The sequence below is a fragment of the Tachypleus tridentatus genome, chromosome 11, assembly GCF_004210375.1.
Source record: "Tachypleus tridentatus isolate NWPU-2018 chromosome 11, ASM421037v1, whole genome shotgun sequence".
In the NCBI taxonomy this organism is placed as follows: Eukaryota; Metazoa; Arthropoda; class Merostomata; order Xiphosura; family Limulidae; genus Tachypleus; species Tachypleus tridentatus.
This window is the reverse complement of record NC_134835.1, coordinates 52,945,081-52,963,901: the sequence shown is the minus strand read 5'-3', so window position 1 is coordinate 52,963,901 and position 18,821 is coordinate 52,945,081. Positions and strand designations below refer to the sequence as shown.

At 31.6% G+C, this 18,821-nt stretch overlaps 1 protein-coding gene across 3 annotated transcripts in view; it reads left to right on the top strand.

The window, feature by feature from the left end:
• LOC143232169 (uncharacterized) overlaps nt 1-15,806 on the top strand; it is a 48,052-nt gene extending 32,246 nt beyond the window's left edge. For all 3 annotated transcript variants that reach the window (XM_076467273.1, XM_076467275.1, XM_076467274.1), the window contains exons 6-10: nt 4,700-4,843; nt 5,989-6,134; nt 7,283-7,437; nt 12,745-12,892; nt 13,840-15,806. In XM_076467273.1, coding sequence (XP_076323388.1) covers nt 4,700-4,843; nt 5,989-6,134; nt 7,283-7,437; nt 12,745-12,892; nt 13,840-13,991 — 745 coding nt within the window. In that variant the 3' untranslated portion in view covers nt 13,992-15,806. The remainder of the gene's footprint in view (nt 1-4,699; nt 4,844-5,988; nt 6,135-7,282; nt 7,438-12,744; nt 12,893-13,839) is intronic.
• Nucleotides 15,807-18,821: the final 3,015 nt, after the last annotated feature.

The window sequence follows — 18,821 nt, the reverse complement described above, 5'->3', positions numbered from 1 at the left end:
ATTCTCTTGGTGGACTTGTGGAATACTTTATTTCCATAGAGCCTTTTGCAACCTATATAAATTATACTGAATTAATGGTTGCTAGTGCAAAATTAGCTGGGTAAAAGTACACTTGCTACAGAGTAAGATCCTGTGAAAATGAGGTAAGGGACCCTGAAAGATAAAAAAGAGACAAGCATAGCGATGAAAATATTCGCTCATCTGTATAATCTAGCAGAAATGGTTAAGATAACAACATAGGGATAGCAGAAGAGCCTCAGATGAGGATACTGCTAGATTATGCAAATAAAGTGAGCTAAATGTAATGGGGGAGGTCTACATACCAATCCATACAATGTTTTCCAGCAGGCAATTTAGTCAGGCCACTGAGGATATAGTAATGTGGCAAATCTAAGATGTGACTCACAGAAGACCCCTTGTCATCAAAACCAGTCCAAAATAAGTGACATGGATCAATTTCATACCCACCTCATCAATGTAATTGGTAGTAAATTCTGGGAAACTGAATGATTTCAGTGAATATACAGTCACTGTTTAGTATCTTGAAAGGCATTCGTACAGGCAACACAAAACCTTCAAGATTCTTACTGGACCTAAAACACATTTGAAATTTTTTCAGTCATAAGTTATAAATAGAGACCAGATTAATTAGTAAAAAGGATTTATCCTCTTTCCTGCCTCACAGTGTGTTAGGGAAGAAAAGCCAGTCTTAGGACTGAGTAGAATTATAAAGCATCTTGTGGACAGTTATTGCAAACCATTCCAACTTGCAATGTCTGTAAGTCAGTAACAATGAAAAATAAACCTTAAGGGAAGAGTAATATATACAACACATGAGGATAAGTTCACAAGAGGTGTTGAGAAAGGGCATGTGATGTAACCTTAATATAGCAGTTAGGTAATTGAAATGGTCATTTGGGAGAAAGGAGTCAAAGTGAAATGAGAAATCCAGAGAGTACTTAAAGAGTTTCCATCTTGAATATCAAACTGTAGTCTATAAGACAGCCTTATACAGGGTGGTTGTGGAAGATACAAAAAGCAAGATATGGTTGGCACTTCTGATTGAAGAGTATTTAATCTCCTCTGAATGTATCATTGCTGATTGTGTGCCATTTTCATTAAAAAATGCCCATCATGGGACTAAGCTAAGCCTGAGACAGATACACAGAAACCATAGAAATTAAACCCAGATGCCATATGAATGAGCTTCTGGATAGCTGGGTGTATGATGTCAGATCATGACAGCTCTACAGTAATGGACAAAGACAGGTACCCATTTCTGAATGTACCACAGAAGCTGAAAGCAGGATATAGCTGCCACTGTTCCACAGGTTGGAACAAATTATATTTATTACTTTGGCTAACATAAGAATTGGATGGAAGGCCTAGAGTTGTAATCTTGCCCCATCCTTTACAATCTCAAACACCTCTTAACTCTTCTGTTTTTCAAAAGAAAACAGTTTGAGAGATTTCAGCCTCTCCTCATATAACAATCCTTTCATCCTAGGCACCATATTAATAACCCTTCTCAGAACCATTTTCAACAATTCAGTGTCTTTCCTAAGGTAAGGAGCTCAAGACTGAACACATTATCCCAAATGTGGTCTATTCAGTGACAACAACTCTACAATGAAATTATAACCTCCTTAGAGTTGAATTCTGTATTTCTGTAGATACAACTTAAAATCCTATTGAACATTTCTTGGATGGCTTTAAAGATTGATCAACTATTACACCAAGATCCATTTCTTTCATAACACACTCTTAAGGTTATTCTCATCCAAATTATCCTTACAATTTAAATTTTGATAATTCACATGCATTATCTTGCAATTATTATATTTAAAACCCATTTGAATTTATTTGCCCAACTCACTAACTGGCCTAAATCCCTTTTGTAAATCAGCAGATTCCTATACATAACTAGCTATATCCAAGATCCTTATATCATCTGCAAATTTAAATAATGTATTGACCATTCTTTCATATATGTCATTGATGTAAATGTTAGAAAGCAAAGGTCCTAAGACTGAGTCCTGAGGTACCCCATTTGTGACATTAATTCAGTTTGACTAAACTCCATATGTAACAACCCTCTGTTTTCTTTCATTCAATTAGTTAACTTATCCCCCATACCTGTTACAATAATTGGTTTTACAATCCTTTTATGTGGCATCCTCTCAAATGCTTTCTGAAAACTGAGTTACACTAAATATATACTCGTGCTTTCATTTACATAAGTAATACTCTTATTAAAAATGTCAAAATATTTGTAAAGCAAAATTTTCCCACAGTGAAACCATGTTGACTATCCAATAATATTATAAACTTTATTAAATGGCTTTGTAAAAGCATCTTTTATAAGATGTTCAAAAATGTTTCCCACAAATGATGCAAGACTAATGGGTTTGTAATTGCTGGGACAATTTTATCACCTTCCCTAAAGAAACGAACAACATTAGCTAGTTTCTAATTCTCTGGCACCTGTCCCCTATTCAAGGACTGACAACAACAAAAATTGTAGCAAATAGCTCATATATCCAATCTTTAAGCTCCTTCAAAATCCTTGGGGAAATATTATCTGCCCCAGAAACCTTATTGTCCTCTAAACTTCCCAATTTTATTTTCTAACCAGTTCAGAATTAAGGCAGTCATCTTGTTTCCATCTATCAACTGTTAAAGATGTGGAATACTACTTAAAGCAAAGTTTAATAACCTGGCCATCTGATAATTAAATACGAGTCTTTATCATTCTTCATGGGTCCTACCCTTATTCTGACATTTTGTTTACCATTAGTATATTTAAAGAAATCCATACTGTTCATTTTTACATTTTTAGCCAGTCTTCTCTCATACTCTTCTATCTGCATGTCAAAAAAATTACCTGTAACTCTAACCTACTTGTTATCCATATTCTTCTCTGACTCTTTTGTTTAATTTCCCTCAAATAGTTTTTCATCTGCAGAAGCCAAGGGCTGAAATTTGTATCTCAACAGAATACAATTTACAATTTAATTTACAATTAAATCCACTATTTTAGCCCTACTAGTAGTCTTTCAAACTTCTTGAAAGTCATTGTTAGCTGATGTATTTCTTGTATCTAACAGCCTAAACTCATCTTGAAATCTTTCTGCAATTTCTCGTGGTCTACACTTCTCTTTATCTATTGCCTGTGCTTTAATTAGGATAGCATCCAACTCTTTCAACCTATGAACTCTACATACAAATTGTGCATCTTCACCTCATGTCAGTCCTCAGTTTCCAAAATAAACCTACTCACTGAACCCATTACATCTAACAAACTGTGAATGCTTAATTCCTATATGAGTCTTAACATTGTATTTATACTTGCAGTCTGAAAATAGATATTCATTAAGTAACATAACACACAACTTTGTCAACAGTGTTGACAATGAAATGCTTGTATTTGGTATTGAAACAGTAGACACAGTGCAATAAGTGAACCAAGTTCCTTATATTTGTGAAAGCAAAGCACTGTTCCTCAGGGCTCTTCACTGCACATAACTCCTAGATTCTACTAGTGGAGCAAGGAGTCCTTGCAACACCCAGCTTATAGTCACTGTGATGGTGAACAGAGACTTTTCAACCATAATGTTAGAGTGAGTTTCCTTCACTATTAGAGAAGAGGGCAAAGTTGAGAGTCCTCCTATCCAGATCCCTGAATGTTTTTTTCCCAGATGTTGGTAGAAGAGGCTCCAGTCTATGTGAGAGCATACTCATAATACCAGTTCAGATTTGACACATGGCTAACTGGTTGGGTTGAGCTTAGGCATTCTTTTTTATCAGAATTGGTTGAGTACATTGTCATAGAACAGGTTCCATTGTCTTCTCGTAATTCCAGATACAGAGTGGTTTCATCTTGAGTCCTTGGTTGAGTACAGTTCGTTCAACATCATCCCCATAATTCCTGGGGCAAGTGGAATTTATCTTGCCCACACAGCTGGGGAGTGATGATGAGAGTTCATAATTCCAGACCAGATGAGTTTTGTTTCCTCAGGTTGAATAAGACATACAAAATCTAATCATTCTGAGTCTGGAATGTTGCCTTTTAGACTTCAACTTAAAAAGAAGATTTATCTACTTTAGTGTTGCTTACCTTCTCATCATGATTCTGGTGGCTCTGAATACATTACTCTATGGCTACAGGTTGGGATCTGCTCTTAAATATTTATATCAACAGAAGATTGGTACCCTATTAAGGGAACTCCACTGCAACCACAAGAGGTATTCTGTGGGTGGAATTTTGTCTTATTTATTATCACTACTGGCCAGATCTCACATATATATGTATATGCAGTAAACCTTCAATATCTGGTTGAAGACTTGCCAGTAGTGACGATACATCACATAAAATTCCACTCACAGCATATCTATTGTGGGTGTAGTGCAGTTCTTTTAATAGGGTATCAATCTTTTGTTGACATGCCTACAATCTGTACAGATAATTTTTGTATGGACAATTCCCTTCACCTTATCAATGTTGGATTCTAACTGTAATGTAAGTGCAGGTGAGAATGTTTTGGAAGTTAATATTTTCTTAAGTTATAAATCTATTTACAGTAATACCTCCACAAACATACACTGTCACCCTTCCTTCTCACTAAGAACTGGTGTTAAAGACTGCAGATTAAGTCAGTCTCAAAAAAATGAAAACATTAAAAAAATGTTTACTTCGCAGCTGCCCAGGTTCTGTAATGTTTCTGTTTCGACTTCGTAATGGTCAGCAGTATCTTCACTGTGGAGATTTTAGAGCAAATCCAGAAATGGAAGCATACCCCTCTTTAATGCAAGATACTATTCACAGAGTCTATTTGGATACAACGTAAGTACAGTTATTTTCTGTTCTACTTGTATAAATGTTATTTAATAATTTTAAGATTAAAATGTTGGTTTGGTATTTCTGCTCTTTTTCTTGAAGACAATATCTATTACATAATATCTTTTTTCACTTTGGCAACATTGTGTAGAAAGTTCTGTGTCTCTGCATGTATTTGAAATTATCCATTTTACAGAAGATCTTAGTTCTCTTATCAAAACGTGGAGAAGCTTAGTCTGACACTGCTCAATGAAAGCCAGTGATACTTTGATATATATATTTTATGGTGAAATATATATATGTAAAAATTAGTTTTCATTCCACCAACTTACAGATGTTGAAAAAAATATATTTATACTTATAGAATTCAAAGTCACATCCTTTATTTTACTGATCATAAATTTTATGAGTCTTTTAATATTTGTGGAACTTAATACAAGCTATATAAGAACAGAAAAGGGAAAGATGTTATAATAATAAATAACACTGGGGTTTGATCTGATTGGTTTCTTTTATATGTTTATTTATTGTAAGGTTTCACTAAATCAATTTTGTAATTTATTTATTATGTAAGATTTTCCATTAATATGTCTATTTTTTTCTGTAAGTAGTTTTAACATGTAATTTTTTTTTTAATTAATAACTTAAACCTTCCATAACCAGCTGTTATCTAGTTTTTTTAAGATAACCATGGACCTTACAATGAAATTCAATTGACAAAGATCTGAACCAACAATACTTCAGATCCTAAAAACTTAAGTTATATTTGTCTTATCTTAGGCCTTTATTGCCACATTCTTATATCATATTTGCAGGTATTTTCAAGGATACAAATTTTGTTCAAGTTTTGCATCTAACAAAATATATTAGTAAAATTTCATTTGTAAAATAACACATTATTAAATTTTAAAATATTTTTAAACATTTAAGAATGAAATGAAGTATTTTTGTGGATTTGCCTTTATTTTATTGTGAAGAAACTTAAAATTTGAAGCTTAATGCATAAATGAATATAAATTTGTGCACTGAAACCCATATTTGTAATATATTAGTTTTTATCATTCTGTTAGAATTTTACTTTATACTGTATTGCACATGTACTGCCTCATGTGCAGTAATACTTCTCATAAAACTTGGACATTTCATATTAGTTACTGTGATCCTGAATATGACTTTCCACCTCAAGGAGCAATTTTAGACTATGTCACCCATCTAGCTTTAAAGCAAGTAAAACGCAATGAAAAGGTTCTGTTTGTATGTGGGAGCTACACCATTGGTAAAGAAAAGGTTTTTGTAGGTAAGCCACAGATTTGTTTCTGTTTTAAAATTTCAAAATGTGCCTAAAAATGTTATGTTTGGTTATGCACAGATCTGAAAAAAAAGCTAAAGTTGTGTATTATGTCAGTTATTATTTACTTAAGAGTATTTAATTATTGCTTTTACAATGTTTATATAAAACAAAAATGCTTTAAACACTTTTGGAAAATCATAAGCTGGTTTATTGACAACAAAACTGACAGGTATCTGATTTAAAAATAATAACTTACTGTATTGTGTTTTACACTTAAGACTTACATAATCATTTCTAACTTGTACCAATTAGAGTTTTTCCAGCTATGCAAACTGTACATATTTATATTATATTCAATATTCACTTTTTTGGTAAATATTCACTCACTTTATTTAATATTAAAAAACTTTTGTTTGGCATTAAAAATCATGTTAACTGTGATAAATCATGTAAAATGTGATAAATAGTTTGTTGACATTGTAGTACATGAAATGATGATCAGCTTTATTAAAGTAATTCAAAGCTCTTACCTTTCATTAGAGTCAAGAATCTTTTATTCCTTTTTAGTTTGAAACCTTGTTTATAAAGTATTATGGCAATAGAGTAGTTTTTATCAAAAAAGCTAAACCTTAGACTTTTTTTCAGTTTATTGTCTTTTCCTTTTTCAGTGAGTTTTGTTGCTACACATGATCGTTGGATTGAAAGATGATTTGACTATTTTATTTTAAATTATAGTGAATCTCTTAATATTTGAAAGACAAGACTTTTATTAATAACATTTTAGTCTCAGTTAAGTCATTGTTACCAGTTTGTCCATTACCTCTCATCATGTTACTGCAATGACTCTCGTTGTGTTCTAAAGACTCCAGCTTTACTTGTTATACTTCATTAACAATAACTTTTGACCATTCATGTTTCATTGACTTTCAGTAATGAGGTGTGTAACATGGAATTGAAGTTTTATCATAAAACCCTACATAATAATTTATTGCAACAAGTTACTGTGACTTTATTATCTTATTTCTACTCTATTTAATAGTTTTTAAAGTTATAAATAGAGATACAATTCTATAAGTGTTACTAAGGAATGGTAGGACTTGATAGATTCTAGGAAAATGTGTGAAAATTGTTTTGACAAATTGTTTTTTTTTAAGCTGTTGCTGAAGCATTAGATTGTAAGATATGGGCAAACAGAGAAAAACAGAAAGTTCTGCAGTGCCTTGAGGACAAATCAATTACTTCTAGGCTTGTCTCCAATTGGATGGAAGCACAGATACATGTATTACCAATGAATAGCTTAAATCCAAAGGTACAAACATTTGTTGCTTAAAAAAGATTTTTGCACGTGTCATATTAATTTTTTTTATTTTAGCTAGCTAATGTAAAATCACTGAAAATGTGGTTCTGAAAAGCTGTTTCTGAAGTCAGTTTTGTTTTGTTTATTTTAAAATTAAAAAAAGATACTTCAGCAGTAGTCAATCAATATTCAAAGTTCTACTAATCTTTATAGGATTTCCATGTGTACAGAATATTAGTGACTTGTTTAGTTTTTAATTGTTCCATACTTGAAGAAGGAACACACAAAGCCATCTTTGGATAAGGAAGTTTAACACAACTGATAATTTTTGTGTTCTGATTTATTATTTTCTGTTTATATATAGAAACTGGAATTGGTGATTTTCAAATTGATCTTCTGGGAGGTTTTTCAAATCAAAAGATTTCTTTTGCTCATCACAGTTTTTTATTTTTTAGAACTTTGATGGTAGCTGCTCTTTTATAAGTTTTGGATATGGATAATAGACATCATCTTCATTGGGTCTTAGTTTTGTAATGAAAGATTTTCCAGAATGAATTTCCTGATCTATTAGCTTGAAATTGGATTTAAACAACATGTTGAATTGCCCAAGCCTAAATTTTAATTTGTTCACAAATCCATCATCTCAGGCATACGAGAATTGTGTACTTTGTGCTGTTTTGTTTCTAGCAAAACTGGAAAATAAAATACATAATCTGACTTTTTATTTTATGGCAATTTGAAACCCTTGTATAAGATGTTTAATATCTTACAGGGCTCTGTGCTTCATATACTTTCAGACAGCAGTAATATTTTCATCATCTGGGTTGAGAAAATATTTTACATAGAAGAGCGAACAACGTTTCGACCTTCTTCAGTCATCGTCATACACATACGTACATAAAACATCTACGAATTACTTTTCGTCTTGAGGGATACAGTGGGGGCTGAAAGCCAGTGGTTCAACAAGTCAAGCAAGTCACGTGGTAGGTATTTGAGTGTGTGTGTGTGTGTGTGCGTGGGCTTGTTTGACTTCTCTCTGTGATGTTTTTAAACTTCATATTCCGTTTCCTGACTTGCTCTTCTGAAGTAAGGAAAGGATAACGTTTCTGTTGAGTTTTTCCACCAGGGACAATGACCGAAGAAGGTCGAAACGTTGTTCGCTCTTATATGTAAAATATTTTCTCAACCCAAACGAGCCGTTTTTGCATATAAATTTGTCAACAAGTGGGTTTCTCGACATCACTGATTTTCATCATCTGTATCATGAAATAATAATACAAAATTACCAGTCCACAGAAAGAGATAATAAGCCTTATCCTTTTCATAAATACTCATTATATGATTTTTCCAAGAGAAATTTATCATCTGGTTGATTAGCTTTTACAACCAACAATATTGCTCATAGAGTAGTTCTTATTTAGTTTTCTAGCATCCAGTCCCAGATTCAGTGTCTTCTAACTGTTATGTGCTTTGACTTAAAACTGGTTGAAAATGTATCTATTTTCTTATCCACATCTTGGGTTTGGGGAAAAAGAGTTCCTCAAATTTTGAAAAACACATAATGCTTCTTATGCATTTATTTGTGTTTGTGTAGGGGAGGAGTTAGCCTTGGGTTCTTTTGTTGCAATTTTTAGAGTGGCAACATCTATTGAAAATATTTTTCTGTATCAACCCAAAATGTGTATTCACTAACAACACTCTTCTTAGTCAAATTTTTATGATTTGCATCTCTTGTGTTAATTGGTCAAGAAGTGGAATTTTTTCTTGATTTATTAGATGAACTGAAAACTTGTGTATCCAGTTTTCATTGGCTTTTACCCACAGAGTGAAAGTTTTCATCCCAGATCATATAGACAGCATGGAGTAGGCCTTCTATTGCCTTTGTTCCTTACTTACATGATATTCATTTTTACTAATGTTATTATTACAGCAATGGCTATTTCGATACGGTACATTACCTCTACTCACAGATATAGCTATTCTCATTCAGTGCTGTCCTCTATATAAAAAAATATTTTTGCATGTCACAAACCTTGAGGTCCCTCATACTCCATGATCGAGTTGGTTCAACCACATCTCATACAACAGCCCTCCACCAGTAGGAGTGTGAAATACCCTCCTCATGCATGTGACTTCCTCTGTGCAATTCTACAGAACTGTTACTTCGCATTTGGTAATGCTTGTGTCAAAACATTTTTCATTGTGCTCTTCAATTATATGTATGTGTTTTTTTTTAAATACTTAGTAAATTTTAGTATCACTTATCAGGAGGGTGTGTTGCACTCTTACTGGTGAAGGGTTATCGCATGACATTTTATATGTGAGGTGAAGTGGAACATTGATCATGGGTTATGTGAGAACTCAAGGCTTCTGACATGGGAAAAAGTTTCTGCATATAAAACCATTTTGAGTGTAGGAAGATTATAATTTCTATCTCTGTTCTTCGGGATTACTAGACTGCATTAGACTATTTTTGCCATTGGGTTTATTTTCCTCTACATTCACTCAAGTGGAGTTGTTTGAAGTCTTTTCATACAGTGAGGCTCCTTACTTCACAGGTTACAATGCTGTTTTGATTTATAGCGCTGTACTTCCTAATGTGTTGGCATATAGTATAGGTAACACTAGGCAACAACAAAAAACATGTTCTCTACTACTAGAAAAATGCAACTGTTTCTCACTAATTTGACAATGCTGATTCAAAAAAATCGTGTTTAAAAACTGTTCACTTATAGTTTTGAGTCAAAATAAGTTTTTCAAAATATTTTTATACATATATTGTGAAAATAGCTTTTTCTTTAATAATGTATAATCTGCATTCTTTGATAAGTTTCATTCATGTTCATAACATGAGGAACAGGAATTGATGACTTATTGTTCTCGTTGTGCAAAAGTACAGTCTTCAAATGAGCTTTACATGAACCAATTAAAAGTTCAATCTTGAGAATAATGTTCAGTACATAATTTTCCCATTAGTGCATGAACATTTGTACAAAAACACGAAGTATTTTGTATGCTGTAGTGAAAGGAAAGACTAGTGGCAACTTTGGTAAATTGACACTCTTGTTCCTGGAGCTAATAAATTCCATTCTTGTAAACGAGAGCTAAGAAGTTCCTCACGTTGCATTGATAGAGACAAGTCACAAATTAGGTCATTTAGCTCTCCTTCTGTGATCAGAATAAGCAGTTAATGTTGAGGTGCCACAGGAATACAATTACTAGATGAAGGTGATTATCTTCTTTGCAAGACCGCTCTTCTGTTTTTTGGTTTGCTGGGAATGTGGCATAGGAAGACTGTTCCCATAAGGTACTGGCTTCATTGCAGATGCAATATTTGTGTATATAAAGTATTATTTAATTTTCCTGAATATCTGGAACCATTAATCGTGCAAAAATAACAGTTAGATGATATCTGTCTTCACACCATGTAACTGGAACTGCAAGTGGCATGCCTGTTCTCTTCTTATTTAGCCACTGTATCAAGCAAAATGTCCAAACTGTACAACATACATGTGGAGCTCAATGTTTTTTTCTTGATCCCAGATTTTATACTCAAAATAGTGGTATAAAGCTACCTTTATCTTGTGTGTGTTGTTTGTTTCTTCATTAACCTGTAATATATTTTCCAGAAATGTAGCATAAACAGCTTGGGTAGTTTTTGGACCTTACTTGAATTGTAGGCAGCTAGAATTTCAAGTGATTTTCTAAAAGGTACAAAATAATTTATGTTTACAGGAATAAGGTTTAAAATATTCCACAAAGTATAAACTTTCAAGAATTTTATTATATTGTGAGTATGATGTGAGAAGAAGATAGGACTTTGTTTTGATTATAGGCTGAGTGAGTGAGAGACAACTGAGAAAGATGTCTGTCTCTACCCATTTTATTTTATTTATCTCAAATATTCTAACAGAATGAGCTCATGAGGGTTTTGTGATTCCTAAGCAGAGTAGATGAGTATGGGAATGAAGCAACAGCATTGTAGTATGATATAATTTGGAATTTTATATCAAAACAATACAGTCAATTTCTAAAGCTGTTAAAAATAACAATAAATCAATTTTACTGAATTTATTGCATGGTATTTCACAGAGTGCTGATGAAATATTGTAAGAACTCAGAATCTAGAGGTGATGAACAAATTCTGATGACATGTTTTTTTAAATCAGCATCATCAAATTACCCTGGATTATTTTAGTTTCCTCCATTTTGTGTTCTCCAGCATAATAATTGTCAATACCAACTCACTCCAGGCTCTTAGACCATATTTTTTCTTCTCATGAACCAATAACAGGTGTTTTTTTTTACACTCTTTAACAGGTTTTGTCTCAGTTATTTGGCTGTAACACTTCAGAATCTTTTTTTTTTTTTAACACCTCCATTTTTCATGATGTAAATGGCATTGTGTATTCCTATAGTAGTTATAATAGATTCTTGTTTGAGCATAGTATAGCATCAGCATAGTGTTTGAAATAATATTCAATGATAAAATTTAATTGAAACCATATTCGTTTAAGGTTATGCTGTATGGCAGAAAATAACATACATAAAGATTATGTCATCAGAGGATGTGTGTTTATATCCAATGTATTCACACAGGCAAGATTTACATAAAATTACAAATTATAGATAATAATAAAGGAAGAAAAAAATTATTTTCTAAAACTAAAATCAAATGTTAAATATTGTAACCTTTGAGCATTGGAAAAAAAATTGTTTTAATAAGTGCAAAACTGTTTTCAAACATTCAAGGTCACTGTTTGTCACTGTAAAATTTTACTGAGTAATTTATGTCAAAGCTATGTGTGTCTCGTGTATTTTATTTTCTAATACACTAAAAATTGAGTTTGCTTTTAAAAATGTGATAATATTATATTTTAAAACATTCTAATGAAGGTTTCCATTTACTTATCAGCTGATATACCATTCATGTTGAAAAATTTTAAACAAGCCTGTTAAAATGTGCTGAATGTATCCTGGTTTCTTAAAACAACTATAATACATCTACAAATAAACATTACTAAATGTGTTAAATAGTTTCTGTATTTACTGCTTAAAAAGTTTTTCTTTCCTTGCCTTATTGAAATGTAATCTTAATAAAGTCACATTGTTACTTTGTCACTGGCTAATATGCCTGATAGAGGTGTGTAGATTTTAAAATATCATACAGATTTTTTTCTTCTGAAATGTTTTCTAGTAGTAGCTACCTATTCTGTACAAAAAAATAAAACAGAGAATAGCAGTTGAATTAATGTGAGTTAAATATTGTTACAGCATCACTGTTTATGTTTTTTAATATATTTTTGTCCTACTCAATAGGCATTGCATAAACATTTGGATAATTTTAAAAGTCAGTACAATGAGATTGTGGCTTTGAAGCCAACAGGATGGGAACACACAGGAGGTATCTCAGCTGATAATCTTAACTCATTAAAACCACGCAAGTCAGGATCTGTGTCTGTTTATGGTAAGTTTCAAGCAAAATTGTTTCTCTTGTTGATATCTACATCTCCTCATTTGCATTTTTGAAATCAAGAATTTAGACTGAACTTATTATTTCCAATTTTGCTATACTTTAACAGTTTTGCATTGACAGTGTTACTTTAAGTCACAGTTTTTTTTAATTAAAATGTACTTGTGAATACTCCAGGATTAATATTTATTATATATTTATAAAAGAAGGTAAGTCTCTCTTATTGTTAACTTTCTGTTTATTATTAACTGACATTCATAATCATCTTTCAGCTTCTCAGTTTCAATATAGACAGTGTGTAACATAATACAAGTTCAAAAGGACCCAAGGACTGAAGTTCTTTTAGGTAATTGTCTGTCATTTACCAAGATGAAGAGTGCATTCTTTGAAATGGCTCAAAACCACTAAGTTTTCTGTTGTTTTTTTTCATAGCCAGTTTCTAGTAATCTACAGTTCTGTTTTATTTCAATATATACATATACATACATTTTCAAAATACACCCTGTAAAATATGATAAAACTTAGTTGAATGAATGGCAACTGCCTGTTGTAGGAACACAGTTTAGAGGATGATGTTTCAAAGGCTTTTGGAACAACATTCTTTACACTTGTTTCTGTAACCATTAGTTACTTTCTATTCAACTAACTTTCAACATAACTACTTTGCCTAAACATTGTAACAAATAACGAAACATGCTTTGATGTATTTTTCATGAATTTTGATATGTATGTTTGTGTGAATACACACGCACATAAATATACTGAACATATTTGATATTTATTGTGTCGATTACCATCAACAGGTAGTGATATTAATATGTACCTCTGCTTGCATATCAAATGGCAGTCTCATAAAAAGTTTTCAAAGCAAAATTTCATGTATGCATAACATTGAAAGTGATATCTTTAGTTATTGCATATTTTTATATATTTTTTCATAGGTATTCCTTACAGTGAGCACTCCAGCTTCAGTGAGATGAAGCATTTCATACAGTTTCTGAAACCTCAACAGATAATACCAACTGTGAATGTTGGAAAACCATCAAGTCGTATGCATATGAAAGCACTTTTCCAGGAATGGCTGAGAAATTAAAGATTACAATTCTGTAGTTTTCCAAAGATAAATAATCTGTTGTTTCTAAAGTTATTTCTAAATATATATCAATTGTCAGACAATGTAATATTAAGTTAGTTTGTTTTCTGTAAATTTTACTGCAAAAAATATACGTTTTTGAGCCAGTGAAATATTTTCCTTAACGTTACGATACAAGTATTTAACTTAACACTGTCTGCCTGGGTATCATTTACTGTGCATGTTACCAGGGTTTAATAGCTTACACTCAAAAGTTTATTATACTACTTTTTACATATGCTACACCAATTAGTACAGGATAAAATCATAGCTAATAATTTAATATTTTAAGAAATCCTGAATTTTGCCCTAGTGTGAGAAGGGTGACACATTTTCTTTAGGTATCCAGTCTTCACTATTTTATTCATTATTTTTCTAATAAGTACAAGATTTAATGTAAATTACTCACTATAAAATATTCATTGCTCAGACAAACCATAATTTTTATAGCTTTCAATTTTGTTTGGTTACAAAGCCATCAAATAGGAAATCAGACCCTCTTGCCATACCTATCCATCATATCCTCTCTTTCAAAATTTGTTAAATAGTTCTTTCATGTGTTCAATTCTACATTATCTCTAATGAATAAAAGCCAAGATTTTCATCCAACAGCTCTTGTTGCATAGATAGAAAAACCAGAAAAATTGTGACAAAATATATTGTCTGCATGTTGCATATTATTATTATTCTATGTTCTTTGGTGCATTATTTAATTAAATAAAAATTATTTTAGGTGTTACTACCATCAGTTAAGTGTCATTAACATTTGACAGCAAAAAATAAGACATGGGTGTGAGTACTTTATTTCATGTTTATTCTTTAATTATTATTACAAAAAGTAACTTAAGTGGGGATATCTTCAGGGTAGTCAAGGTTAGACTAGGAAAAACAATTAATAATACAAGAAAAGCGTTTTAGTGAGCCACATATATGAGTAGCTTATGGATAATGTAATTTGATAGTGTAATGTGACCTGCATGTTCCCCAAATGATTTACAACTCATAATGGCACAAATAGTTGTTAGACACATTTCAAATAGCAATAAAGCAATAAAATTTAATTGTAAATAGATGTATATGGTTAAAAGTGTAAATTTACTTAGAATAAATGAATGTAGTTTCATGTTACAATTTGAAGTCATTCTAGGAAACAGAAGAGGGCAATTTAAATTAATTTTATTTTTGGTTATTACAAGGTCAATGAAATTGATCAACCTTGTATACAGTTCAGATTGAGAAAATAACAGATAAAGTTTAAAGTTTTACTGAAAACAAATACTTGAAATGTATGTAGGAAGTGCTATAGCTTACACAAATTAAATTTATGATTTTTGAGATAAGGTAAAGTATTTTTATTTTAACCTGAAAAATCACTTTACACATGAACTTCACCTTAGTAGCTCAGCAGTATGTCTGTGGACTTATAACGCTAAAATCCAGGTTTTGATACCCGTGGTGGGAAGAGCACAGATAGCCCATTGTGTAGCTTTGTGCTACTATACGTGAACTATTGAAAACAAATACTTGATATATTCACAAACAAATATTTTTAATTTATTAAAAATACTTCACTACAAAATATGATTTTTTTTATTATGTGAAAGATGTGTAATGTTTACTGAAAGACTGTCAAATTTTGTGAAGATATACACTTTGTTCAAAGTTAGTAGTGTCAAATCTGTAAAGACTAAACGACAACAAAGAGTCAAATGAACCAAGCCAGTATTGAGAGTTAATATAGAAAAAATAATAAAAACTCAATGATTTAAAAAAGTATTTTAAATTTAAGAATTTGTGTGTTTATTTAAGGGAGATTATAAGATTAAAATGGAAACACCATGCTTATTTTTGAGTCTGTGTGTGTGTGTGCCTAAGAAAAATACATCAAACTTGAATAATATCTAATATGTAAGCAATTCTTTTAAGCTAGATAACTGATACATTGCAGGTAGCTAAAAGAGCATGTTAAAATTATGGAAAATAATTTGTTATAGCACTTTAATCATGTAGTTTCAAACTAGCAAACAAGTGGCAACTGCAATAACATAATAAGCATCTGGTTATTTTATACGTTTCACATCAATAAACTTCCCTATATTTTTCCTTCAATAGCTCATAAGAACATACCTTTATTTAGGTATATTCTTGTACATTTTTCATATAGATTTTCTGCATGTAATTAGTGCAACCTTGTAAACTAATCTCCAGACAATATCGTAAGTTTAGATTTTTGTGTTTAGTTTTGCCTTTTGTTTTCCATCTTCAAAATAAATTTGTAATTTGTTGTATTGCAGATTCTTGTAACTATCAGTTGGATATCAATGTATCTGATTACCACAAAGTACACAGCTATTATGAAAACTGTCAACTTATAAAAGGATCTATTATTCACAGTTTGTTAATTCAGAAGAAAAATATGTTGTATTATAATTTGAGTAAGCACTAAATTTGCATCTTATAGTGGCAGCTTTAGTAATTACCAAATGATACCTATCTTGTCACTTAACAGATACATCATATTACTAGAATTATTGGGCCAACACACCTTGAAAAGGGGAGAAGGTCATATTTTGCCACTGGGGAGTCAATTTAATAGGAAGTAGCCATTTAGTATAACTCAAAACCTAGTACTTATTGTTAAGGCATATGTATTGGATAGACCGTTACTACTCTTCCAAAGCAGCTCCTTATGTAATGAAATATTTTAATCTGCTCTTGGTGTTTCTTAAAACTTATAGTGGTTCACTTGGATTTAAGTCACAGCTATAGGTTTGTTAAGGTAGATTATTGGATCCTTTTCTCCAAATTTCTCTTGTAAATGGAATGCCATCAATGTGGATAATGGAGCATTGTCCATAATGTCACAATGCTACATTGTTTCTTGAAGAATTGTTATTTCCTCTTAGATATTGATTCCTAACTATTTGTAAGTGACTGAATTTTATATACCATAATACAACAGTGAACCAAGTGATTTGCAATAAGAAATCTAATGGTTTCAGTACCAGTTATTATGTTCAACTAATGAGTATCATGCATATTTAAATTCACAAGAACAAACTAAAATTCCAATTTTGATTAATTAGCTTCTGATTCTCATAATTTTTTTTTAATTCTATAAAGTTGTAGATAGTAAAGATAGTACATAGTTTGGACATAATTATGAAATTCTAATCATAATTCTAGTAGACTGAGTAGTAAGAATGGACTACTTTTTATCACCCATATTATTTCCACATGCAGTACATCATCACTTCCAACACCAGTTCTAATAGGCAATTAATGTCTTATCAGGCTTTTTGTAGCTGCAGAAGAAGAGCTTTCTGCAACTTATTTTCCTTACAATATCAGATGTATTTTGCACTTTAGTGACTGTTTCATTTACAGTTGTAAAAAAATAAAAATTTTGCAGTTATAGGAAGTGAAGCCTTATGAGCAAGCATTTGTGCCCTTCCTCTCTTATGACTTTTAAAAGTAACAACTCTCATGTTTAAAATATTAAAAATAAATATGAAACTATGTAATTTGTTTCACCACTTGCTGCTTAATTATACTAGGTATGGGAAATTTCATTTCTCTTCAGTAATCATGGGCAAAGGCAAATCGACAGAGCAATATTAGTGTATATGGTGCTTTGTGTTGTCTTTCACTCATCATATTCAACCAACTAATTTATTCATATGAGTTATTCAGCAGAAAGATGTTTTAAAATATTAAACCAAAACTGTCAATTTGCTGCTTATTACTTCCTTGTACCAGTTTTGGAGAATTAAACCTCTCATTGGCAGCTATCATGTTTATTATATTAAGTAGTTTTTTGCATAACTTACAAAATGCTCTTTGGAAACTGTCATCCATGAAAAATATGTGAATAATTTGTCCAGTAGTTCTAATGGCAATGTCTTGCCATAGCTTAATCCACATTAAAAATCTTTAAATTAACTGGTTTACTAATTTTGTAAAAAATTTTAGTTAAATTTTAGTTTGTTAAAATTGTCACAATAACATTGTTCAAGCAGTTGGTCAAAACTGATATCAAGCTGTAAGGGGGTGCACTTGCATAAATTATATATTAATAGTAAATATAAGAGACAACAAAGCATTTGCCAAATATAAAGGTAAATTCTCAGTCATTTAAAGAATACAGGGAATTTTATTAGAAGAATTTCCCAAAAAAAAGTCAGTGTGCACATACACAGAATTGATTTGGCCAAACCCCCATTTTTGCGATGTAACAAAAATATGCTTATATAGTTACAGTACAGCTTATAGTATTTAACATTTTGTACATAGTTCATATTTTTATGATGAATCATTATCATTGTTTGGCTTGAAATAGCCACATACATTCACTTGTTGACACTATGTAATTCAAAGTCTGAAACCATATTGCTATTGTTAGGTTTTGTAGGGTGGATACTTTGCAGTAAGTGTCTGTGACTAGTTGATAAGTTTAAACAATAACCAAACAGTAAAACAGTCCACATGTTTTAAAATAATATATAAAAACAAGTCAGACGTATATAAATATTCATTACACTGATGGTTATTACAGTTGTATCTAGAGTTTTAAATAATTCTCTTTTTCATCATTGTTCACAGAGTCTGGTTCAGATACTTTAGAGGCCCGGCATGGCCAAGCGTGTTAAGGCATGAGGCTCGTAATCTGAGGGTCGCGGGTTCGCATCCCGGTCGCGCCAAACATGCTCGCCCTTTCAGTTGTGGGGGCGTTATAATGTTACGGTCAATCCCACTATTCGTTGGTAAAAGAGTAGCCTAAGAGTTGGCAAG